This window comes from Ochotona curzoniae, unplaced genomic scaffold, assembly GCF_017591425.1.
Source record: "Ochotona curzoniae isolate NIBS_2020 unplaced genomic scaffold, NIBS_Ocur_1.0 patch206, whole genome shotgun sequence".
In the NCBI taxonomy this organism is placed as follows: Eukaryota; Metazoa; Chordata; class Mammalia; order Lagomorpha; family Ochotonidae; genus Ochotona; species Ochotona curzoniae.
This window is the reverse complement of record NW_024466758.1, coordinates 469020-494983: the sequence shown is the minus strand read 5'-3', so window position 1 is coordinate 494983 and position 25964 is coordinate 469020. Positions and strand designations below refer to the sequence as shown.

Here is a 25964-nt window from a genome sequence, read left to right as displayed (position 1 = left end):
ACGTAGCCAGCAGGTTAATGAACAGAGACCACGGACAGAACAAAATTGTCACTTAGAGACGTCATCAGGATACATAAGCGAGCCCACCGAAGTCTGAACAAGCAGGTGGAATACAGTCTGCGTGTTCACAAAACATGACTGCCAGGACCTGCCCATATAAGGCAGTAGCAATGGAAATAGAGAAGAAAGCAGGACAAAAAAGAAGATGCAGCTGAAAGAAGTTTCCTCAGGGTTGGTAATGGGAAAGCTGCTGCCTGCAGAGTTGGCTGCCCACACGGGTGACAGATCGAGACCTGGCTGCAGCACTTCGGCCCCAATTCCCTGATAAAAGCACCTGGGAAAGCAGGAGAGGGTGAAAGTCCTTGTGGCCCTGGACACACATGGGGGAGAACCAGAGGGAGCTTTGGGCTCCCAGCTGAAGCCTGGCACAGCCCTGGCCACTGGGATGATTTGGGGAGTGAAGCAGACAAGGAGAGATCTTTCTCTCTCTTCACTTTCTCTCTCGATCCTTCTCTCTTTGTCTCTACTTATAGCATTTAAATAAATTAAATAAACCTATTTTTTTTTTAAAAAAAAAGGTTTCCTATATAATTCGCATGACAGGGTGGTATGTCACACAAAGCTATTAATTTCAGAAAGTTAGTTATCGATATGTAAGAAACTAATTTTAGCCACATACAGGATCTCTGCAGAAACCAAGAGCTGACTCAGAAAATTCAAATAACAGCACGCTCAGATGAAACACTTTCTCCAGAGATGTATCTGCATCCTTGTTAGCCTATCATTTATTCAAGCTATTAGTAAATAAAGTAAGGGAAGTCAAGAGTCTAAAGTAAAAAATACTGCGACAAAAGTACTTACTGCATTCCAGAAACTGTTTTAAACGTTCAAATATTCCATGCAAAAAACCCTGAAAAAGAATATATTTTGAAGTACTTCAACTTACTCTGTTAGGAGCATTGACCTTGCGCATGTTTCATTTTCTCAAAAACAAGAAAATATATATAGCACATCATTTCAAGCAATCAGCTTTAGAAAAATAAAATAAAATAAAAAATACCTAATTATAAACAAGTCTTATCCAAGAAACAGACCAGCATTTTACACCTTTAATATCTCATTTCAGATTTAAATATTTTGCTATAAAATTATTTATTACTGTTTTTCACCTGCTATATTTCCCTCCACAGGCCTCACTATCCCTACACATACTGTTTATCAATGCAGTATGGAGTTGCTTCTGTTAGAATACAAGGTCTTTGAAAGATACAACTTGACTATGTTTGTAGCACAAGAGAATCCAGAAGAGCGTCTGGCATTTATAGATACTTAAAAATACATAAATGTAACCAATTATGGAAAACACATGTTCTCAACTGCAATATTAGCCCTCAGATACCACAAAAGCAATATTATATACTATGTTTTTAAACACAGAAGATATATAATTTTAAAACACAGGGTTACACAGTAGCATCATTTTTCCCAAGAGATTTTTGTGTTTCCGTGCTGGGGTCCGTGCAGTAGGTGTGGATGACACGAAGGTGTGCAGAGAACAGCTCCCTGCTTGGCAGGGCCCAGGGAGCTTCCAGCTGTTTGGCAGGGCCCGGTGGATTTCTCTCTGACCACCTTGACACTGTCTCACCCCCGTTTGCATGGACACTCAAGCACCCCACTAAGAATTCTGTAATCTACTGAGGCATTGTTGTTTGCCCCTGTGAGATGGTTTTTGCAACTGATGTGAGCTTGAGAGTTAATGTCACTGATAATGTCTTGGTGAGTGGGTCTTTGACAATTTACACACAGGAGCACAATTAAGCCCATGCCATTTTTGGACACCTTATTGGGTACTTAACCATTGTCTTAGAATTTGGCCCAGACATGTAGCACACCTTCTGGGAAAGGGCTTGATAAATATCCTAAATATTAATGCAAGTGATGGAAGTGAGGGCTGAACTGTTTTGGCAATAAATATATTTATTGTGATCTCAAAGGTCAGTCTGTCTTTCAGTTTCTTTGGAGCATAGAAAATGTAGCTGTTTTAGCCACCTTCAAAATTTTTTAAATAGAGGAAACACAGGGTGACTTTATTAACATCATAGAGATATACTTTTGATTATTGTTTGATTGTTTATGAGGTTGTAGAGCCTGCAGTTGTAGGGGGATTTAATGTTTGAAACTTTTTGTCTTAGATCATTATGTTTTTTCCCTTTTGATGTATTTCTCCCACTAAGTGATAGATAAGTTGTGAAAATAAAATGTAGTAGGAATATATTACTGATTAGCAAGTAACCATCTGTGCCTTGGCCCACCTGGTTGACCATGAAGTAAAAAATAAAATAATCAAACATCTGTGCATACCCACTTAGTCATGAAGTAAAAATAGAACAATCAAATGATTGTGCAGAGGCTTGTGATGTGTCTGAGTAAATAAAAAGGACAGCTTCTTCTTGAGCTCAAGCAAGAAAGTGACAGTGTCTGTGTCTTTCTTTATCGCCGACTCCACACACCCTTCTCGAGCTCCGAACTCAGCTGGAGCTGGACTCCGGCATTTCCGTTCTGTCACTCATGTGTTGGTTACTCAGTGGCACGTGTTTTTCATGGTGCTGTAATTTATTGTTGTTGTGGCTGTTCTAACTCATACCAGTTGTTGACCTTGTTTCATGGCTTCTCAATTATGGAAATGTATAGTGATGGAGTACTGGGGTCTACCATATCCAGATGTGGGGGTATAATGGAACATGCATCCCTGCTTCCAGACGAAAGATGGATTCCCAGTGAAACTGTTGGACATGTGTAGACAATGGGATGCTGGACTGTCTGACATTGTCTGTACCAGCAATGTCGGGGTACACTTAAATAAGAGACTGATTGAAGTCCTTATGAAGGACTATACCATTGTAGCAAAATGGGGAAAAATCTGTCGGAAGGTGGAAGTTTGTGGGGGGGAGGGGGAATCCCAGCCTGTATGAAATTGTACCACAAATTTAAAATTCAACATAAAAATGTATTAAAAAGAAACAAAAGGATATTGTAAAAACAGTTTTAATACGAATCTAAGCATAATAGATACCTTTGTAACAGCAGATTTTTATGTACAAACATAAAAGATGTCACACGAGCTTTTGGCAAGTAAGATGCTCTAGTACGTCAAAAACGTCGCCTAGCCAGCTGGCATGATGGTTCACTGTGCTGTACCTCAGACAGCAAATGTCAAGATCTCATATGGGTGCTGATTTCTGTCTTCTGTCTGCTCCACTTCCCATCCAGCTCCCTGCTTGTGCCCTGGGAAAGCAATCGAGGATGGTCCAAAGCTTTGGGACCCTGCACCCATGTGGGAGACCCGGAAAAATACCCTGGCTGGTGAATTTGGATCGGCTCAGCTCCAGCCTTTGCAACCACATGGGGAGTGAACTAGCAGATGGAAAATCTTTCTCCGTCTCTCCGTCCTCTTTTCTTTTTAATTTTATTACTTTTTTCAGAAAGGCAGATTTTAAAGACAGAAAGAAAGGTCTTCCATCTGCTGGTTGAGTTCCCAAGCGGCTACAACAGCCAGACCTGAGCCTATCCAAAGCTAGGAACCATGAGCTTCTTTCAGTCCTAACACATAAGTTCAGGACTCCAAGGCTTCAGGCCATCCTCTACTGCCTTCCCAGGAAACAAGCAGATGGAAGGAAAGTGGAACAGCCGGGACACAAACTGCCCATATGGGATTCCAGCACTAGGAAAGCAAGGATTGAGTTACCAAGCAATCACTCTGGATCTTTTTCCTTCTCTCCTTAAAACTGCTTTTGTGAGCCTGGCACAGTAGCCTAGTGGTCCTCACCTCACATGTGCCAGGATCCCATATGGGTGCTGGTTCTAATCCCAGTGGCCCCACTTCCCATCCAGCTCCCTGCTTGTAGCCTGGGAAAGCAGTCAAGGATGGCCCAAAGCCTTGGGACCCTGCACCTGCATGGGAGACTCAGAAGCAGCTCCTGGCTCCTGGCTTCGGACTGGCTCAGCTCTGGCCATTGCAGCCACTTGGGAAGTAAATCAGTTCTGTCTTTCCTCTCTGTACATCCTACTCTCCAATAAAAATAAATAAACCTTAAAAAAGAAAATTATTGCCTTTCCAATGAGATATAAATCAATCTTTTAATAAGTTAATTAATTAAATTTTTTCTAAAAGACCAGCAGTCATTCCCATGTGGAAGACTCAGAAGTAGCTCCTGGTTCCTGGCTTTGAATCAGCTTGGCTCCTGCTGCTGCAGGCATCTGGGGAGTGAATCAGAGGATGGAAGATCCTTCTCTCTGTAACTCTTTCCATTAAAAATAAATAATTTTTTTTTAAAGTTTACTAAAGTTGATGGACTTCAAGTTATCAAAGAACCAGAAATTTACATAATTGTGCACAGCTGGCTAATCTGAAGTCCAAATAAACTAATTTAACTAATAATATACAGAACGTGGGAGGAAAAACACAAAATCACCACTAAATGGTAATTTACAGAATAATGAATTGCTAATCTCAATACAAAAATCATGAGCTCCTTTAATCCTCACAGTACGCAATGAAGTAAGAACTATTATTCCATCTACAAGCACAATAAAGGAAACCAGATATCAAAGTTAGCTAATTCACCCAAGACCACCATAAATACATGAATCTCTACTTTTTTTAAAAGATTTATTTCCTTTTATTAGAAAAGTAGATTTGCAAAGAGAAGGAGAGACAGAAAGATCTTCCATCCACTGCAGGATCCCAAGGCTTTGAGCCGTCCCTGACTGCTTTCTCAAGTTGTAAACAGGAAGCTGGATGGGAAATGGAGCAGCCAGTTCCTCATTTTATTGTCCCGGTCTTCTTAGGAGCTTTTCAGGTAGATGGATTGCTCACCAGTAATTTTCCACTCTAAATAAGCCTTCCCTTTAAAAATGAGCCATACATTTTTCTCTATATATACAGATTCTACAAGCAGCAGAAAAACTACATTTCCCTTTAAACACATGAAGACTAACCAAAAAGATGCCTAGGATATGAACAACGCTCTACAATAGACCTTGAAATATTTATAATAACATCCCAATTAAAGGAGTAATTTAAATTAACATTCTCTACCTGCCAGGGCATCCTGACAAGTTTCCTGGGGTTATTTCCTCTGCAAACAGCAATTTGGTCCGTTCTCACAGAAAGGATACCACAACACACAAAGAATGGTAAGAGATTTAAAAAAAAAAAACCTAAATGGCTTCTTAGTAAAACCTGCATTAAATCAGTTTCAAGAAAATAATACATTAAAAATATTCAAGATAATACTAAGCTCTGTTCCAAAATCATAAAAAATAAATCACTGTCACTTACCATCACCTCCATATTCTTGTGTGGCTCCACAAATCCATTAACAGTCAATTTACGTAACACTGAAAAGCAAGATGAAATCTTTACTTGAATTTTATTTCATTATGTCTTATTCTATCAAAATCACAATCATAATAAAGACAGAATTACTAAACCTAATCAAGCCTGAAGATTCACCTGATAGAATTCTTTCGTTTACTAAATAGGGAAAACAAGCCTAGGTCACATGTGATCGGTGACAAAGCACCTAGAGCAGTGTTGTTGCTGACTGTAAACTGGTATTTATGAAATTACACTTCAAAATTCCATTTAATTTGGGATCACTGCTGTGGCGTAGCGAACAAAGCCACTACCTCTGACACTAGCATTTCACAGGAGCAAGAGTTCATGTGTGACTGTTCCACTCAGAACCCAGCTCTCGGCCAATGGGCAGGCAGGGATCAACAGAAGATGATTCCAAAGCTAGGAGTGCAGCTGCCCGCGCGGAGACTCAGGATTCCAGAAGTTCCCGGCTTCTTCCCAGCCCGCCACTGCAGTCACTTGGAAAGTGAACCAGCAGATAAAATGTCTCTCTTTCTCTTTTCTCCATCTTCCTCTCTAATCCAGCCTTTCAAACACATTTTTTTAAATTTAGTTTAACTTACACGACTGCTGCTACTTCTTACCTGCAATAATTGAAACTGAGAAGTCTTCAACAAGGTTGAGCTAGGACTCAACGTAACCCAGGACCTCACTTAGTTTAAGCTACAGTAAATTAAACACCAATATCTCCTTGAAAGAATATAAAAAAATAAATATTTTTCCAAATCTGAAAAACTGAGCTATGGTACAAGTTTGACACTTGATGTTAGCCAAAAGGCTTAGAAGCGATTGTACTCAACTATAAACACTGTACTTATTAACACTGGCAAACTAGGGCCCATAGATAGGTGGGATAGATTTAAAGCCACAGCAAGATGGAAATCCTTGCTCCAGACTCTAGTTAGTTGCTTTGCACTATCCCAGGTCTCACTTCCTTAACTATAAATGCCACTTCATACAAATTTGTTACAGGTTCCAATGGTATAATTCAGCAACATTTCAGTAACAAAAATGATGACGGCCTAAGAGACAGAGTGACAGATGTTTTACTAAATAGGCACTGCTCTCTATGTTGTGCTGAAGAATTATCTTCTAGAGTGGTCAGTGGGGAACATCTGGCTCGCAGGCAGGACTCAAAGTTCAATCAATCCATTGCAGGTTAATTTTTGTTGTTGTTGTTGGCTTTTTTAAGTGCTTTATTTTGATAATCTTTACATAGTTGATTAGGGCACAAAGCGTCAAGGGGTACAGGAAAGACTATTCTTTCCACATTATAGCTTTTTTGTTTGTTTGTTTCTGTATCTGGGGTAAATGGGGAAATAAAGAGAGAAGCATCGCCCAACCTCCCACCCATCCCAGGTCCCTGATGTGGGGCATGCTCTGTGGGTCCTATAGCAGGTTAGGTTTTTTTTAAAGATTTATTTATTTTTATTGCAAAGTCAGATACACTGAGAGGAGGAGAGACAGGAAGATCTTCCTTCCAATGATTCACTCCCCAAATGACTGCAACAGCCACTGCTGCGCCGATCCGAAGCCAGGAGCCAGGAACTTCCTCTGGGTCTCCCATGCAGGTGCATGATCCCAAAGCATTGGGCCATCCTAGAATGCTTTCCCAGGCCACAAGCAGGGAGTGAGATGGGAAGCGGGGCTGCCAGGATCAGAACCAGCACTCATATGGGATCCCGGCGTGTTCAAGGCGAGGACTTTAGCTGCTAGGCCACGGCACTGGGCCCAGAGCAGGCTAATTTTTGACACTGATGATTCTGGTGCCCAAATGGCGATATAGGCAAATGGCCCTTGTCAGAGCAAAAGGGTTTCCCACCACGGAGTAGAAAGTACTCATAAGAAGTCTAAAGATGGGCCCGGCGCTAGAGCAGTGTTGTTGCTGACTGTAAACTGGTATTTATAAAATTACACTTCAAAATTCCGTTTAATTTGGGATCACTGCTGTGGCGTAGCGAACAAAGCCACTACCTCTGACACTAGCATTTCACAGGAGCAAGAGTTCATGTGTGACTGTTCCACTCAGAACCCAGCTCTCGGCCAATGGCGCAAGTGGTTAAGGTCCTCACCTTGCACACCCGGGATCCCATATGGGCGCCAGTTCTATCCCGGCAGCCCCTCTTCCCTTCCAGCTCCCTGCCTGTGGCCCGGGAAAGCAGTCCAGGACAGCCCAAAGCTTTGGGACCCTGCACCCGCGTGGGAGACCCGGAAGAGGCTCCTGGCTTCGGATCGGCATAGCATCGGCCGTTGCGCTCACTTGGGGAGTGAATCATCGGACAGAAGATCTTCCTCTCTGTCTCTCCTCTCTGTATATCTGCCTTTCCAATAATAAAAATAAAAAAAATAAATCTTTAAAAAAAAAGAAGAAGAAGTCTAAAGATGGTGTGTTAAAAATAGATTTACATTCTGACTGTCCACAGACTTTCTTTCAGTTTGAAACCAGTGATTATATTCAACTCTGAAGTTGGGACAGAATCATATGAGAAAATCAGGCTTCGCTTATCCTGAAGCTGCTCTTCCTCACCGAGGACTCTGCTCTTCATTCCTTCATTACATAATAACTTCCACTCTCCTTCAACATTTTGGTTTAGCAGTCTGCTGCAGTGGCTCAAATGGTTACTCCTCCCCCTTCAAACACCAGGATCCCATATGGCCACCAGTACTTGCTCTAGAAGATGGCCAGAGCTTTGGAATCAGCACCCAAATGGGAGACCCAGAAGACTTTCCTGACTTCTTGCTTTGGATAGGTTCAGCTCTGGCTGTTGCAGCCATTTGGGGAGTGAATCAGCAGATGAAAGCTCTTTCTTTACTATCAAAACCACTTGAGCAAGACCCTTTGAACATGTGCCACATCAGGGACCTGGGGTGGGTGGGAGACTGAGTGGGGCTTCTCCATAAAATCCCCCTTTACCTCAGATACAGGAAGGAAACAATGTGGAAATAATAGTCTTACCCACTTTCCTGTAGCCATTGAACCTTTTTACCCTAATTAACTATGTAAAGATTGTCAAAAGTATAATAAAAAAAATGGAAAAAGTTAAAAAAAAAAAGATCTTTGTGCCTCACCTCTCTGTAAATCTGCCTTTTCAATAAAAATAAATTTTAAAATTCTGAAAATTCTTTAAATTTAGCATTAAATAGGGTATCTCACACACCACTGTCTATAAATAGCCTTAAATTCCTCACTCTAATTCTTTATGAGCAACCATTCCTTTCCAAAGGAAATGGTTTTAGTTTCTGCCTTATGGACATTTTCAAAACCATTCCCCTGGCTTGCATAACCACGTAGATTGCACCTGCCAATGATCACACATTTGTTCACAGGTTTCATCAACGCACTGGTAGCTCAGGGCTGAAGCAGCCACTGTTTGGGTAATGCAGGAGATGCATCAGGGTACGGTGCATAATAGAGGGCACAATGGCTCCATGAGCTAATTCTACTCTTAACAACTGCCAGGATTCCATATGGGTGTCGGTTTGTGTCCCAGCTGCTCTGCTTCCCTTCCAGCTCCCTGCTTGTGGCCTGGGAAAGCATTAAAGGACAGCACAAAGCCTTGGGACCCTGTATCACCATGGGAAACCTGGAAGAAACTCCTGGCTCCTGGCTTCAAATTAGTTCAGCTCTGCCTGTTGTGGGCACTTGGGGAATGAATAAGCAGATAGAAGATCTTTCTATCGCTCCTTCTCTCCTTCTTTCCGGAAATATGCCTTTCTACTAAGAATATATCTTTACTTAAAAAAAAAAAAAAAAGAGAGAGAGAGAGAGAAAGTACATAATGAAACTCCTGAGTACTAAGCTGAGTATGATTAAGTGAAATGATAAATAAAACTGACAATGCAAAATGACGTGTAATATGACAGACATGTGGGCAGCGTGGTATCACATTAAGAAAACTAAAATCACCTTCAGAACCAGAACAGGAGGGACTGGAAAAGAACGAGAATAAAACAGGTGTATTTGTGCGTGTATGCGACTGAAAAAGGAAGGAAAAAAATAAAACCCTGTAAATACATTCATCAAGGCAAACAGCTCAGACAAGTTCAAACAGAAACTTCCACCACGGGAATGCTGACAAGCTGAGCCGGAGGCACCACAAGAGAAATGGAGCTCATCTCAGAGAAGACGGCTGTAAGGTAGAGCTGGTGCACACCATAAGGACAGAACTTAATGAAAGTTGGTAAAACAATAAAGCTAAGCGCCCAGAATGAAAAAACTAATCAGAAATACACAGTGGAAGCTCTTGAATCATTTTCAGAGCTTAATTCTTTGAAAAGATTTAATTATTGCAAAGTCAGATACACTGAGAAGAGGAGAAACAGAGAGGAAGATCTTCCTCCCGATGATTCACTCCCCAAATGACCGCAACAGCCAGTGCTGTGCTGACCTGAAGCCAGGAGTCAGGAGTTCATCCAGGTCTCCCACAAGGGTGTAGGATCCCAAGGCTTTGGGCCATCTTCGACTGCTTTCCCAGGCCACAAGCAAGGAGTTGGACCGGAAGCGGGGTTGTCAGGATTAGAACCAGTGCCCAGCACATTCAAGGTGAGGACTTTAGCCGCTAGGCAACCACGCCAGGACCCTCAGAGCTTCATTTTAAGGTCACAGGAATGTGAATGAAACTTAAGACTATCCACTGCAACTGGCGGTGTGAGCTTTCCTAAGATAAAGGGGGTCAAGGAAGAGCGAGTCTCACAAAAAAGAACAAACTACAAATAAGCCTTACTTTTTAGTGCAGTGGAAACCATTAAACCCACTGGAGAAGCCAGCTGGGATACACAGTTTCAAAAATAAACACACCAAGTAGAATTGTACCTTTTAATGACAGCAGAGTTCGTTCTAGTGAACTAAGAACTGCAGATTCATTGCCTGAAGAAACTTGCTGCAGGAATGTGTCAGTATGGTGATTCCACAGAGAACAGGCAAAACTATAAATTCCAGATGCTAGCTGTAAAGAAGCAGCAATAAATTTGTTCATGATACATTCATTGCACTAAGAAATAAGAATATAAAATACATTTTGTTTTTATAACTAAGCATATCTTTTCAGTGAAATTTAACATGCAGTATTTATAGAAAATGTTTCTTAGCCACATTGCAAAGTATACTTTACAACTGATCCACACCTACACCCATTGATGCACACACAGAAATCTAAACTGCTGCTTTCTTGAAGGAATACTTGGCCTGCACTGCAGCATGACCCTACTCATCCATCTGTTTCCTGCGCTGGGCTGCCAGAAGCCACTCTCACCACATCTCCAGTTTTAAAGAGAGAGAGATCAGGTGGGTCCCGGGCGTCTCATGCCCGGATCCCATACGCCCGCCATCATGGGCACATGGTGAGCCGGGCCAGGGCGGCCAGGGTGCCATTATTGTCAGGCTTTGCCTGCTGGCCGCCCAGCAGGGGAGCTCTGGGATTTTGGTGGTTTGAATTGCTGCTTATGTGGCTCCACGTTGAACCCGATGTGTTTCTGCGAGGTGAATACATCCTAAAGTTTCCCAATGACAGTTACTCTTCCTTTAAAGAATGTGTTACCACTTAGCAATGCTGACCACCAAATACCAGTTCATGCTAAAGCTTTGGCACGGGTCTTGTCCAGTAGACACACTAACTGGATTAAGGCTACCACCAAGGAGCACATGGGCTGGAATGGGGGCTGTGTTCTGATCAGGTAAAAGTGAAATCCCCCTTGGCACAAGTGTGGACTGCGACTGCACCCACCAGGCTGGACCAGACCCCAGCACTGTCTGGTGCTCCTGGAGGACCAGGATAGACGTGGGATGGACTAGGCTAGGTCGCAACCCCTACTGAACCATGTGTGAGCCATATGTGGGAATGGACTGGACGAGCCATGGCTGGGCTGAAATATCCAACAACAAGAACCAGCTTGGGTCGAAAGCTAGTCAGGAACTGAGTAGGGCTGGCTCATGGACCCACTGGCATGCGCAAAATCCGGCACTGGGAGAGGTTCTGATGGAGGAGCCTGGGCAACAACTCTGGCAGAACACAGACCCCACGGGTAAGCGCAAGAAGCATGAATGGAAACAGCCCAGAGCAGGCCACAAGAAGTTTCCCACTGGCATACATTAGGCATGGATTGGGGGCCGACCAGGCTAATCAGTTAATGTCATCACTGGCAAATCCGAGCACCAGAACAGAGTAAGGGTCGAGCCAGGTTTGGTTGCAATAAAAACCAGTCCACACTACAGAATGCCAGGATGAGGTTGACTGTGCCGGATGTGACTGCAGTGCCCATCCAGCACACGTGAGAAACAGGAAGGGAGGGGACAGAGCCAGCGGGGGAATAAGGGGTGGTTCCCCTGCTGGACAGCTACTCCCACTGGAGAGCATGAACTGGGATGGGGGCAGACCAGACTAAGCAGGGCTACAACACCTGTGCACCTCATGTGGACTAGATCAGGGAAAAGCCAGGATGGGTGGATTGTTCCTATGGGTGCAACCTACAATTAGAATGGGAGAGGGCTGTTTGGGCATAGCCGTAGCATCAGCTGGCAGAAACTGGCGCTGGGGGCTAATCCTGTCAAGTTAAACTGCAGAACCACCTGGAAAGTGCACAATCCGGGAGTGAGAGACCTGGGAGGGAAATAGTGGGTTCCCCCCTCTTGGGTTACCACTCCCATGGGAGGGCACGAGAACTAGGACAGGGGCTGGGGTAGCTAGACAGAGAGGCACTCAACCACACCCGTGAAGGCTTGACTGTTGAGCTGGTTAGATGGATCCAAGCTTCAATGCCATTTGCCATGTACGAGAGCCAGGGGGGATGTGGGACAGACTGGACTGGTCTGCCACACATATTGGCAAACCAGGGTAGGGGGTGGGCCTGGTGGGGGTTATTGTGGGTCGCTCTCATCAGGATGCAGCTCCCACTGGTTTTGGTGAAGACCGAGTATGTGCTGTGCAGAACCAGGCTGGACTGCAACACCCATTGGTTCCAGTAGAAGGCGGGGCTGAAAACAGAACCAACCCAGCAATTGCAACTACCAGCTGACCAGGTGATGGACTGTGCTGGGCCCTGTGCTTGCTGGTGCATACAAGTATCTGGCCTGGGAACACCTCAGACGAAGTTTCTTTGGTGATCTCCCCAATTGAAATGCCAGACTCAGAACCCTAACCATGAAGGGACAGAAGATGGAACAAGTTAATCAACCACCTCAGCTATAGGTTGGCAACAAAATACCGGGCAAATAGAGAAGCTATGATGGACAATGTCAATTAATGGATTTTTCAACAACCTCATCATGTTTGGAGAGGCAAGATTGGCAGCAATTTCAAAACTGATGACCTATTGAAACCACTTCAATGAGTATCTAGAAGCATGCCCCACATGCGGGACTTGGGGTGCGTGGGAAACCGGGTGGGGCTTCTCCCTCAATATCCCCCTCTACCTCAGATATATGAAGGAAACAATATGAAAATAACAGTCTTACCCACTTTCCTGTAGCCCTTGACCCTTTTTGCCCAAATTAACTATGTAAAGATTGACAAAACAAAAAAAAATTATAAAAAAAATAAAAGAGAGAGATCAGCCCATTTGCCCTTCTGCATTTAAACAGAGCCACAGACTGGAACTTTCCTTAGCTGCAGTGTGGAGCTGGCTTCCCAGTTAGGAGTCCGCGACCCACTCTGCAGTCATCCACCCCCCTCGGGTTTCTTTCTGGTGTATGAGACAAGGTCAACAAGCCGCTGCCTCTGGCTGAATCCCTTTCTCCAACCACCAAGCTGAATGACTCTGAAGTGGCTCAATGTACCTTTACCATGGCCTTCTTTGCCTTGTATACATACCTGGTAGCTACTAGCTATTAAGTAACTCTTGCATGTTCTGAACACACATGTAATATTTCAAAGAGTAAACTCAAATTATTCAATTCTAATAATTCATTGTAGGCACAACATTACAGATATCCTTGTCTTAATATCAAAGTAGAAAGCAACAGTATCATAAAAACTAAGAGTCTATGAAGAAGTGGGGCCACTTGGCAGAACTGCTGTGAGGTCTCTATCCAGAACCACTCCCCATGTCAAAGACTTCCTTTAAGATCACACTGATGTCAGATACAGAGTGCTACACCAAGTACGCAGTGCTCATCAAAGTACAACTGTCACAGGAGTCTTAAAAATCTGCAACAGAAGCAAGTTCCAGCAGCAACAAGTGCATTTACAACTACGAGCAGCAACAAACTCTATGTGGGCTGCCAGAAATGGGTTTCTAAACCACAGTTCAGGACTGTGAGTTGGGCTCAGTGTGGTAGTATAGTGGCTAAAGTTCCAAATGGGAACAGGTTCATATCCCAGTGGCCCCACTTCGCATCCAGCTTGCTGCTTGTAGCCTGGGAAAGCAGCAAAGGATGGCACAAAGCCTTGAGACCTTGCACCTACGTGGAAGACCTGGAAGAAGCTCCTGGATCCTGGCTCCTGGCTTTGTATTGACTCAGCTCAGGTCATTGTGGCCACCTGGGAAGTGAAGCAGCAGATGGAAGATCTGTCTCTCTGTCTCTCCTTCTCTCTCTCTAAATTTGACTTTCTAATAAAAAAAATTTTTTTAAGAGAAAACTGAATTGTTCCTACAGATCATGTTGGAAGTTGTTAACACCTGCCACTTGGAACACAGTATCACCTTTCAGAATACTGACAATCTTTGTTGCTATTGGGAAATTGAATTAGGCATTTAATATATCAGGAAGAGTTAGCACCATGGTGTAGTAACTTAAGCCTCCGCCTGAGATGCCAGTATCCCATATGAGTGGCACCAGTTTAAGTCCCAACTATTCCACTTCTGTCTGCTAATGTGCCTGGAAAAGCACTGGAAGATGGCCCATGTGCTGGTGCGCCTGCACCCATGTGGGAGGTCCAAAACAAGCTCCATGCTCAGGGTTTCAAACCCGCCCAGCTACGGTTTTGTGGCCATTTGGGAAGCAAACCAGCAGATCGAAGACTTTTCTTCCTCACTCTCTGTAACTCTGCCTTTCAAACAAAAATAAATAAAAATTTAAAAAAAAAAAAGAGGCAGAAGATAGTGGTAGCACTGTAGCAAACTGGGTAAAGTTGCTGCTTAAGGCACTCTCCAAAAAATACCATAACATCAAGAATCACGGAAATAATGAAAGGTGACTCTGGCAGCCCTTCCTGCTGTTCATACTCTTCACAGGAAGGGAGAACAGGGCACTACCATCACTGAGGATCGCACCCTTGGGGGTTCATTCACAACATAAACATTTGCTGGGGGCAAATGGATTATCCATTTTTTCATAACTAGAGGATACTTCTCATAATTCTAAATTTGAAAGGTTAAATTTTTACTTAGCCTTATATATTTGAGTCAAAAACATAAAAGCATGATAAATCAGATAACAGTAGAATTGACAAAATCTTGCAGACACATAATATATTTGGTTCTTTAAATACAGATGCCAAAGACAACAATCAACGAATGATCAACTACCCTTTCCATCATTTAGGTTTCAAGATTCATTTCTCATGTAAATTTCAATTTAATATCAAAGAACTAACTTCTAGTTTTCGAACTCACAGATACCTATTAGCATCCCATAACAACTTCTGAATTATTAATATTATTATTATTATTACTACTAACTACAGAATCTAATACTTGTGATGGTGAGAATTGACAACACACAATGACCCTTTGCTAAATTGGGCACCCCTTTCCAACATTTTAATATAACTTTTTATATGCATCTTCCAAAAACTTTTTTTTTCAAGACTTAGAGAAAAGGAGGCCGGTGGGGGAATGAGCAAATATAAACAGGTCTCCCATCCATTGATGACTTCCAAAATGCCACAGCACATGGTATTTGGCCCAACCAAAGTTGGGAGCCGTGATCTCAATCCAGGTCTCCTACACAAGTAGCAGGACCCAGGTAACGCACATCATCTGCTGCCTTCTCAGGGTTTGCATCAGCAGCAAGCTGGAACCTAGTGTTGGACTCCAACCCACACATTCCTGCACAGGGTGACCGTAACCCAAGCAATATTTTTACAGCTAGGCCATATCCACCCCTGATGCCTTTTGAAGACACTGTTTAGAAATACTATTCAGGATAGGAGTATTGTTACAAAGAAGATATGAAGTTTACAACAAGGCTCCAAGAAATGCTGATCAGAAAGGCTGGCGTCCAGATTTCAAGCTTTTCTGTAAACTTCAGATATTCTCTGCAACTGTTCTTTCTTCTTTACCTAAGTGCATAAAAAGCCAAGAAAAAGAATATGGAGAAGCCCAGGTGACCAAGCTTCTGACATGGTGAAGAAAAGCAAGCCAGGGCAGTAATGAGGGGTAAAAACACTACAGGAGAATCAAAGGAAAAAGCAGCTACAGAAAGCTACAGCGAGCTCCTGCTAACGTGCCTAGGAAAAGCAGAGAAGAATGGCCCAAGTCCTTGGCACACACGCCCATCTGGCAGTCATGCAAGAAACTCCTGGCTCGGGGCTTCAGTCTGGCCCAGCCCTGGCTACTGTAGCCTTTTAAGGAGTGAGGCAGCAGATGCAAGATTTCCTTCTGTGTGTATCTCTCCCCATCTCTCTATAACTCTGCCTTTCAATTAATAATTCCTTTAAAAATTTATTATTCTCTATTTCAGTTTCCAGATTTGGAATTAAGTTCCTAGTTAAGGAAGCTATCTATTAAAGCTCCAAATCAGGAGTCAAGTAGGAAAAACTGGAAGGAACACACAGCAACAGTACTATCCTTCACCTCTTCGAGCCCACCTGTGAACAAAGTTCAGTCAGGCTTCTCAGAATCTTCTTCCTAACTTGGGTCTCCATGATCGTCACTGCACGGTCCAGTTTTAGCAACAAGACCGCTAGCAGAATTGGCCAGCATCCTGCACAATCTCAATAATGAACTGGCTCCCTCACCCTGCTCCAACATCTCCCAGAGGCTATCTGACCACACTTACCTGCCTTGTGCAAGATTCCCAACAAACTGTCAGCCAGAAACCCTTTTCCTTCACCTGCTGTTAACATTTAATCCACTAACAATCCATCACACCCAACACCTCCATTCCTGAGCTGTAAATTCTCACTCTATAAGTCTGAATTGAACCCAATCACTCTTCTACTGAAAAACCTCAATGTAGTAGTTCCCACTGAATGAAGTCTACCTTAATATTTAAAAAAAAATTTTTTTTAAATATCTTCCAGACTAGTGGCAACAGAAGGGACACAGACAAAGGGGAAAAAGAGAGAGAGAGAGAGAGAGAGAAACAAAGGAACAACAACACTGGAAAAAGTAGAAAGAGATCCACTTTCCAGCTTTCCCAAGTCCTGAATGACATCCTATCTACTCCAAAACACAGCAACTGATTTATGTTGACAGAAGATGTAAATGGGAAAAAGAAATAAAGCAGGAGAAAAACTTTTTCTACATTTTCTTCTTAAAACTGTGAAGAGAAGGGCCCAGCACGTCAGGCCTAGTGGCTAAAGTCTCGCCTTCTCTCTGTAAATCTACCCTTCCAATAAAAAATTTAAGTAACTGTTAGAGGGGGGAAAAAAAAAACCCAGGGCAGGGGCGAGTGTTGTGGTGTGGTGCATTAAGCTGCTGCCTGCAATGCCAACACCCCGTATGGGCACGCACCTATTTGTACTGCATTGCTGCACTCTGGTCCAGCTCCTGCTGGTGTGACAAGGAAAGATAGCAGAAAATGGATGACCCCAGTCCTTGGACCCCTATACCTGCTCAGGAGAGCTGGAGAGAGTTCCAAATTCCCGGCTTTGGCCTGGTCCAGCCCATAGCCATTGCAACCGCTTGGGAAGTGAATGTGAGGATGGAAGATCTTCCCATCTCTCTGTCTCCCTCTGTAATTCTGCCCTTTAGATAAATAAACAGAAGGGAGGATGTAAGCAGGGCAGGCTGTAGGTGTGAGGGGGAACGGGCAATTCTCTGCACTTCTTCCATATGAAACCAAACCCCAAACAAGAATAACCTCAAGCACCTGTTTCCTAGCCCCCTCCCCTGCCTTACCTCATCAAACCGAGGGAGTGATACAGCCAGACCCACTGTGCTCTAATCGCTGGATTTGTACAGTGCTCTGTTCCTCCATCAGATAACACAGTGGTAGCCAGTACTGTTCCCAGTGAGGGTTAGGGAACTTCAGGTCTTGGCAGGGGAATCCCTGTTCCAGGACAAAGGACGGACTACCGACAGAGTGCCCAGGCTGAAGTCACGTGGCCATCACTGCAGTCAGGGACACAGCTGGCGCAGAGCATCTACCAATGTGTAGGGGCTGGGCGCCTGGCTTCCTGCTCACTTGTGTCTTCAAAGCAAACAGTTTGCTGTGCTCCTCACCACAAATTCTTATTGCAGACAACCACTCCACAAAACACAGTAGCCCCACCAGCGTCAGCTGGAATTTGGGATGGGCCAGGCCCAGCCAGGCTACAGCACCCACTGACAAATGCTGAAGTGAGGCAGGCCACAGCACCCAATCAGCACACATAAGACCTAGGGTTGCAGGGAGCAGGCAAAGCCGGTAGGCGAATGTGGGTTCCGCTGCTGGGACACCACTCCCACTGGAGAGCGTGAGTTGCGATGAGACAGACCAGACCAGGCAGGGTTACAACACCTGTTGGCCAAATGTGAGCTAAATCAGCAAAAAGCTAGGCTGGGCTCACTGTTCCAACTGGCACATTCATTAGCCAGAGTGGGTGAGTGCTGGTTAGGGTTTGCAGCAGCGGAAGAGTTAAATTGCAGAACCACCTGGAGAGTGAATGATCCAGGAATGGGAGAGGCCCGGTAGGGAAATAGTGGGCTCCTCCCTCTTGGGCTACCTCTCCCACTTGAGAGCACGAAAACCAGGACAAATCAGAGGTGGCTAGACAGAACGGCACCCAACAACATGTGTGTGGGATGGATGGGAGAATGGTTAGGATGAACTAGGCTTCAATGGCCATTAACATGTATGAGAGCTGAATGGGATGTGGGAGACTGGACCAGGCTGCAGTACATACTGGCAACCACAGGAACTAGGGCAGGGGTCAGGCCTGGTGGGGGTTATTGTGGGTCACTCCAACTAGGCTGCAACTCCCACTGGTTTGTATAAGGGCCAAGTGTGTGGTGGACAGGATCAGGCTGGACTGCAACACCCATTGGTTTTTGTAGAAGACAGGGCTGGAGCCAGAACTGACCCAGCGATTGCAACCGCTAGCACACACATAAGCTGATAGGGACGACAGACTGCCAGACCTTGAGTTAGCAAGCACACGCAAGAACCAGGTCTGGGGTCACCTCAGATGAAGTTTCTTTGGGGATTTCCCCCAACTGAATTTTTGGACTCAAAACCCCATTCATGAACAGAAGTGCAGGTTCCATGGTCTGACCGTGAAGTGAATGTCAAACTAGGCCTCCTTAGTGGCTCAGATAAAGCAGTGGACAGCATGTCCAGGTGCACATGGAGGATATGGCGGTTCACTGGAGCCTGCAGAGGACACCTGGGTCCGTGACAGAGGACAGAACCGATCAACTACCCCAGCCAAGCACTGGCAGAGTACCTGGGCAATCAGAGACTCCAGGGTGGACTATGTCAGCCAGTGCATTCTGGAGAGATTTCATCCGCTTGGAGCTGCGAGTCTGGTAGTAATTCAGAACTGCTGAAGTATCAAAACCTCCTGAGTAGGACCCTCAGAGAATGTACCACAACAGGGACCCTGGGGGTGGAGTCGGCGGGCTGGACCCAGGGCGCAGAGGCGACTGGGAGGCTGGGTGTGGCTTCTCTCCTTGTCTCCCCTCTTTCCCAGATACAGGAAGGGGGAAAAAAAGAGAATGTGGAAATGGTGATCTTATCCACCTGCTGGAGTAGCCCTTAACCCTAATCAACTACCATCAAAAATAAATATAATTTTTAAAAAGAAAAAAAAAAAAAGAAAATAAAGACCCTTTTGTGTCAAATCAAGATCAATTTTGCCACTGCAAAACAATTTTCTCTCAACTGATTTTATAATTTGTCACCCATGAAAGAACTTATCTTAATTTTAACAACAGAAAAAATATAAAACTGTTCAGTGACATTGAGCAAAGACAGCAGTTTTAAGTGTACCCTGCACAACTTTGCCGTTGCAACTAGCTCAACTGCAAGCTTGCATTCACATGTGAGACACTGATTTGGTAACAGAAAACCGGCCTTACACTCCGGTATTACAGTAGACACAGTATTAAAAGGCAAATGTTTTATACTTCAGACTGCCAAAATAACAGGCACAGCTTTAACCAGCAAAACGGCTGCTCACCGTGTCTTCCTCCAGCTGCGCTCAGAGATCGACGGAGCTTTCCCACAGTTCCTGCCACATCTCTACCACCGTCCATGTCTCCACGTCTATCTAGTCCACTCCAGAGTGACAAGGACTAAACTGAATTATTTTCCAGGTACTTTTGGCTCTGTATAATTTCCAAAAAAGATAAAAGAAATCTGGCTTTTTGAAGTTTTACCTGTATCACTCTGAAGGAAGGAATCTTTAGAAGGAATCTAGCAACAAAGGGTTTCTACATCTAAAGGTGCTCAGAAACTGTTTCAGACTAGGTAAGAGAACTGTAGCAATTGAAGCTACAGCAAAGCAGTGAGCCTCTGGCCACACCATGGAGGGCACACAGGTGCCTGAGCTGAGCTCCCCCTAACTACAGCTTCCTGATAATGCTGACCCAGGGGAGGCAGCACTACGAGTCAGCACTAATGAGTCGGCTCCTGCCCCCACCTGCAACTGTCCCCCACCTACAAGAATTCTTGTGCTGCTGGCTGGCTCCAACCTTGGCCCAGCCCCACCTATCATATGCCTTCACTAACAAGCAAGGAGCCAGGATCTACCACTCTCTCACTCAGTCTTGCTGTCTCTCTGCTTCTGAAATAAACAAGAGACAGCGTAGTGTGTCAGAAAAAGCTAAATCAGTAAGCACAGTTCAGTACAAGGTGGCAGGTACCACACTGGAAGTAAGTTCTGACGCTAGGTAGGCCTATCTTTCCTTCTACAATGAGAACAAGCCAAAACCACCACAAAAACAAAAAACAAACTCATGCAAGTTATCCAGAAAAGACCACTTATCTGGGCAGAATAGAACAATGCACAACAGAACGCCTACATTAAACAGCAATTATACCTGAAAACCCAAAGCAAAACAGGAGGAAGTATCCCACAGGAAACCAACACAGGAATTCAGAATTCTACCAAACACAACCTTCAAGAGCAAGAAACTGGAACCCAGAATCTTCTAGATAGTTCACTCTGAGAATCTTCCCAACACAAAATTTAAGTCCCAGGGAGGGAAACAAAATAAAAAAGAAATTCCTACAAAAAGTTATGATCAACTATCCACTTCATTAGTCATTTATTGGCTTTTGTCAAGAAAAAGTGACAAGGGTCTGAAAAGCAACCGTATAAATATCAAAAAGAACTTCTCATATACTCAGCATCAGCAGATGAACATAAGACTGCTGTCAGGCCCGGTGCGATTGCATAATGGTTAAAGTCCTCGCCTTGCACGCCCAGGATCCCATATGGGTGCCAGTTCTATCCCAGCAGCCCCGCTTCCTGTCCAGCTCCCTGCCTGTGGCCTAGGAAAGCAGTCAAGGACGGCCCAAAGCTTTGGGATCCTGCACTTGCGTGGGAGACATGGAGGAAGCTCCTGGTTCCTGGCTTCAGACTGGCTCAGCTCCAGCCGTTGCGGCTGTTTGAGGAGTGAATCATCGGATAGAAAATCTTCCTCTCTGTCTCCCCTCTCTGTATACATCTGCCTTTCCAATAAAATGAATACATCTTCAAAAAAAAGACTGCACTGGAAACCACTGGGTTGCGACTGTGGCTTTAGCCTTGCCGGAAGGACCAGCAGGGAAGCTTATTTAAAGTCTGGCTCAGAAGCCTCTCCAGCTGTACTTGAGATTTAAAAACTAATGCTCCGGGCCCAGCGCGGTGGCATAGTGGTTAAGTCCTCGCCTTGCACGCCCGGGATCCCATATGGGCGCCGGTTCTAATCCCGGCAGCCCCGCTTCCCTTCCAGCTCCCTGCCTGTGGCCTGGGAAAGCAGTCGAGGATGGCCCAAAGCTTTGGGAACCTGCACCCGCGTGGGAGACCCAGAAGAGGCTCCTGGCTTCGGATCGGCATAGCATCGACCACTGCGCTCACTTGGGGAGTGAATCACCGGACGGAAGATCTTCCTCTCTGTCTCTCCTCTCTGTATATCCGCCTTTCCAATAAACAATAATAAAAATAAATCTTTAAAAAAAAAAACTAATGCTCTGAGCATGTCCCACAGTTCAAGACTATACCATCTCCTTCCCCTTCTTCCTACTCCATCCCAAACAAGAGGCACTTGTAACACAATGCGTTTGGTACAAAACAAGCCCAGGGCACAGAGTCCGGCAGTTCTCAGAAAAATAAAGGCATTTATGAACCAAACTAAAACAAGTATTCATTTCTAGAACTTTGTTTCCGTTTGCCACCTGCATTAAATCATTAAACGCCTTTTCTTTCAAATGCTATACTCTCTTCACTTACTCCTTTCCACAATGGCCCAAACTATCACTTTAAGACTGAAACATCTTGGGGTCAGCACAGGGGCTTATTAAGGCTACGGCCTCTGACCTCTAGTCCAGTGCAGGCACCCCTTTATACCCACTTTAACGCAGCTCCCTGCTAATGCGCCTGGGAAAGCTGACTGCTGCCTTTACACACCTTCACTTCACAGATTAACAACTCATCAGAATTATTGCAGCAGTCCCGAATCTCTACCTTCTGACCGTCCTTATCAACCTATCCTCTCATTGGCAACTAAGTGATCTTTTCATTCACTTCACTGCATAGATTAAAATTAGCAAGATTTCTAACAGAGAAATAAAGCTATATTCATAACAGCACAGTGCTCACAATTACGTTTAATTATGTGAAATCCATTAAAGTCTGGGTCCACGGTGCGGCAGCCACCTGCTAGTGTCTGGACAAGCCTTTCCAATCCAGCTCCCTGCTAATGTGCCTGGGAAAAGCAGCAGAGATGGTCTAAGTGCTTGGGCCCCTGCACACACACGATGTCCTGAAAAAAAAGACCCAGGCTCCTGGCTTGAGATGGGCTCAGCTCCGGCCCTGGCAGCTATTTGGGGCGGGGGGACTAGTGAATGACTGACTGACCTCATGCCCGGTAACATGGCTAAAGGCCTAAATCCTCGCTTTTCAGCTGCCAGGATGCCATAGCGGTGGCAGTTTGTGTCCCACCTGCTCCACTTCCCATCCAGCTCCCTGCTTGTGGCCTGGGAAAACAGTCGAGGACCACCCAAAGCCTTGGGCCCCTGCACCTGCGTGGGAGACCTGGAGGAAGATCCTGGCTCCTGGCTCTGGATAGGCACAGCTCCAGCCACTGCACCCATTTAGGTAAAGGAACCAACAGATGGGAGATCTTTCTGTCTCTCCTTCTTTCCGTAATTAGGATCTGCCTTTCCAATAAAAAAAAGAATCACTTTAAGAATTAAAAAAGAACAAACACTTACATCATAAAATAGCTTCCTGTCAGCAGCCAGTCGTTTGGACGCCAGTGTCTTGGTGACATGATAGAAGGTGAGCAAGGCGCGGTGCTGTCGGAGGTCGTCTTGGACCTTGACAGACTCGATGAGCGTGGGGATCAGCTCAGGCCACTGCCGCGGACAGTCCAATCTAGCAACTTTGGCTATCAGCACTGCAATCTGCGTGGCGATCTACAAAGAAAACAAATGATCACCAGAAACAGACACAGGAAATAAGGGTAACAGAAAAAGAAGGACTTTAAGAACTGCTTTAAATCTGGGTAAAATGGTGGCAATCTGGTAAGACTGAGGCTTCACTGACTGACTCTTTCGGGCCCTCTCAGAGTTCTGAAGATCTTCTCTTCCCTGTTATCAATCAATGTGAAGCCAGGCTTCCCCAGCACAAGAAGACAGCACAGAGATTAACAAGCAAACATGGAAATCTCAGTATCATCCTTGAAGCATTCAGACACTAAAGAGACACCAAAAACACAAACAGTGCTACTCTGCTCCGTTACTTTATTGTTTTATGAAAAAGCTATCAAAATTACTATTTATAATAATAAATGTGGTTGGGCCCGGCGCAGTGGCATAGTGGTTAAGGTCCTTGCCTTGCACGCCCGGGATCCCATATGGGTGCCGGTTCTAATCCCGGCAGCCCCACTTCCCATCCAGCTCCCTGCCTGTGGCCCAGGAAAGCAGTCGAGAACAGCCCAAAGCTTTGGGACCCTGCACCCACGTGGGAGACCCGGAAGAGGCTCCTGGCTCCGGATCGGCATAGCATCGGCCGTTGCGCTCACTTGGGGAGTGAATCATCGGACAGAAGATCTTCCTCTCTGTCTCTCCTCTCTGTATATCCACCTTTCCAATAAAAAAATAATAAAAATAAATCTTTAAAAAATAATAATAATAATAAATGTGGTTTATTATTTAGATTCATATTGTTAATTTGTCAGTTCTGATTCTAACTAAATACTGAAGCATAATCTTTCAATAGGTTCAATTTTAGCAGTACGAAGGAACCTCAAGAAGATGACAGAAAACGCCACTTCCTTTTAATTCCCTTCTTGCATGAACATTGTGAAGCTCCCTTATGTAAGGAGGTTTTATAAGCGACAAAGTTTAAAAACAAGTGACCTAAAAGTAAAAAATGAACATGAAACGGTACATGTTTTACTAATCCTTTTCTATAGGTTAATAATTCCTCAGAACACATAGGCAGTCTATCAATCACCCAAAACCACCACCGGCCCCAGTGAAAGGCACACCGTTACCCATGTGTTTCTTTGTCAAAGAACTCAAGTCATTAAACAGATCAAGAGAAAACTGCACTGGGAGGACTGGGCCACGGTACAGCCAGCTAATCTTCCAGCTGCAGCACTGGCAGCCCACACATGTGCCAGCTTGAGTCCCGGCAACTCAACTTCTGATCAGCTCCCCTGCTTAGAGCCTGTGAAAACAACAGCATCAGGGGAGTGAACCACTGGATGGAAGATCTTTCCTTCTCTCCCTCTAAAATTCTGCCTTTCAAATAAAAACAATTTTTTTTAAACTGCAATACGAAAAAAATAAGTCAAATATAACTGCACTTCAAAAAGGCCATGAAAGGCCCAATGCGGTAGCCTAACAGCTAAAGTCCTCGCCACGCACATGCTGGGATCCCACATAGGTGCTAGGATTCTAATCCCAGTGGCATCACTTCCCATCCAGCTCCCTGCTTGTGGCCTGGGAAAGCAGTCAAGGCCTTGGGAGACCTGGAAGAGGCTCTGGGCTCCTGGCTAAGGAGAGGATCAGCTCCAGCTGTTGCAACAACTTGGGGAGTGAATCAGCAGATGGAAGATCTTCCTCTCTGTCTCTTCTCCTCTCTGTACATCCTACTTTCCAATAAAAATAAATAAATCTAAAAAAAAAAAATCCTTGAAAAACATGAAATTTTTATTTTGATTCAAAAGCCTTGCATAATGCAATTTTCTATGAACTCCATGTATACACAGATTTTCAAATTCTTAGACCAGAAAAATTGATTTTAAACTTACATGAAAATAAAAAAGTAAAACTTACACAAAAGAAGGGAGACAAAGGTCTCCCATCTGCTAATTAAATCACCAATATGCCTGAGCCAGGCCAAAGCCAAAAGCTCAATCTGAATCTCCACTTGGTTAGACTCCAGCAGTTCTACCATCTGCTCCATCCCAGGATACACATTAGCAGGAAGCCAGACTGGAAGCAAGGCTCAAACTAAAACCCAAGCACACCTGAACTGGGATGAATACTTCCCAAGGGGTGTCGTAACAAGTACAAACACTTGCTCCTCAACTGACCTTTTCATTCATTGTTTCCCTACACTAGAAGTCCTCTAACAATATGTGTGCAACCATTCCAATTAAAGGAACCAAGTATAATAAACAGTGTTACCTTAGGAAAACTGAAGAACTTTCACATGTACAAGTAAAACTTCAATTTATTCTTAGAAGACAACTTCATTGCAGAGAAAAGCTAAAACCTTATTATCTACTACCTATCTACCACAGAGAACAATCAGAATTCAAAATGTGATGAGCACAGAAAATACACAGAAACTAAGAACATCCTGCTGTCTAACAAAAGAACCGAAAGCACTGAAAATATAAACCATTACAATGGGCTTGTATGCAGTAAGATGATAAAGGCACAAATGATTTGCTTGCAAATGTTGGCCCAACAACTGAGAGAGCTAAAAAGTATACATTAAAATAACTTCTGAGCTTTAAACCACTAATAGTCAAATATATCCAAAATTCCTAAAGGCCACAATTAGATTCAAAATTAAAAGACCAGGGGGCTGGTGTAGTGGCTTAGCATGCTAATCCTCTGCCTAAAATGCTCCAGCATCCCATATGGGCACTAGTTCTAGTCCCAGCTGCTTCAATTCCCTTCCAGCTCCCTGCTACTGTACCTAGGAAAGCAGCAGAGAAAAGCCCTGGGCCTCTGTACCCACACAGGAGAACCAGAAAAAGCTCTTGGCTCCCAGTTTGGACTGGTGCAGCTCCAGCT

General features: G+C 44.3%; 1 protein-coding gene across 1 annotated transcript in view; it reads right to left on the bottom strand.

Moving 5' to 3' along the window:
- The window catches only part of LOC121166695 (importin-11-like), a 125307-nt gene that overhangs the window by 76868 nt on the left and 22475 nt on the right, over window positions 1-25964 (bottom strand). Inside the window, exons 5-8 of the mRNA XM_040995939.1 lie at window positions 22920-23123; window positions 10233-10365; window positions 5342-5400; window positions 862-910 (exon numbers count right to left, since the gene is read on the bottom strand). Of these exons, the coding sequence (XP_040851873.1) occupies window positions 862-910; window positions 5342-5400; window positions 10233-10365; window positions 22920-23123 (445 nt within the window). The remainder of the gene's footprint in view (window positions 1-861; window positions 911-5341; window positions 5401-10232; window positions 10366-22919; window positions 23124-25964) is intronic.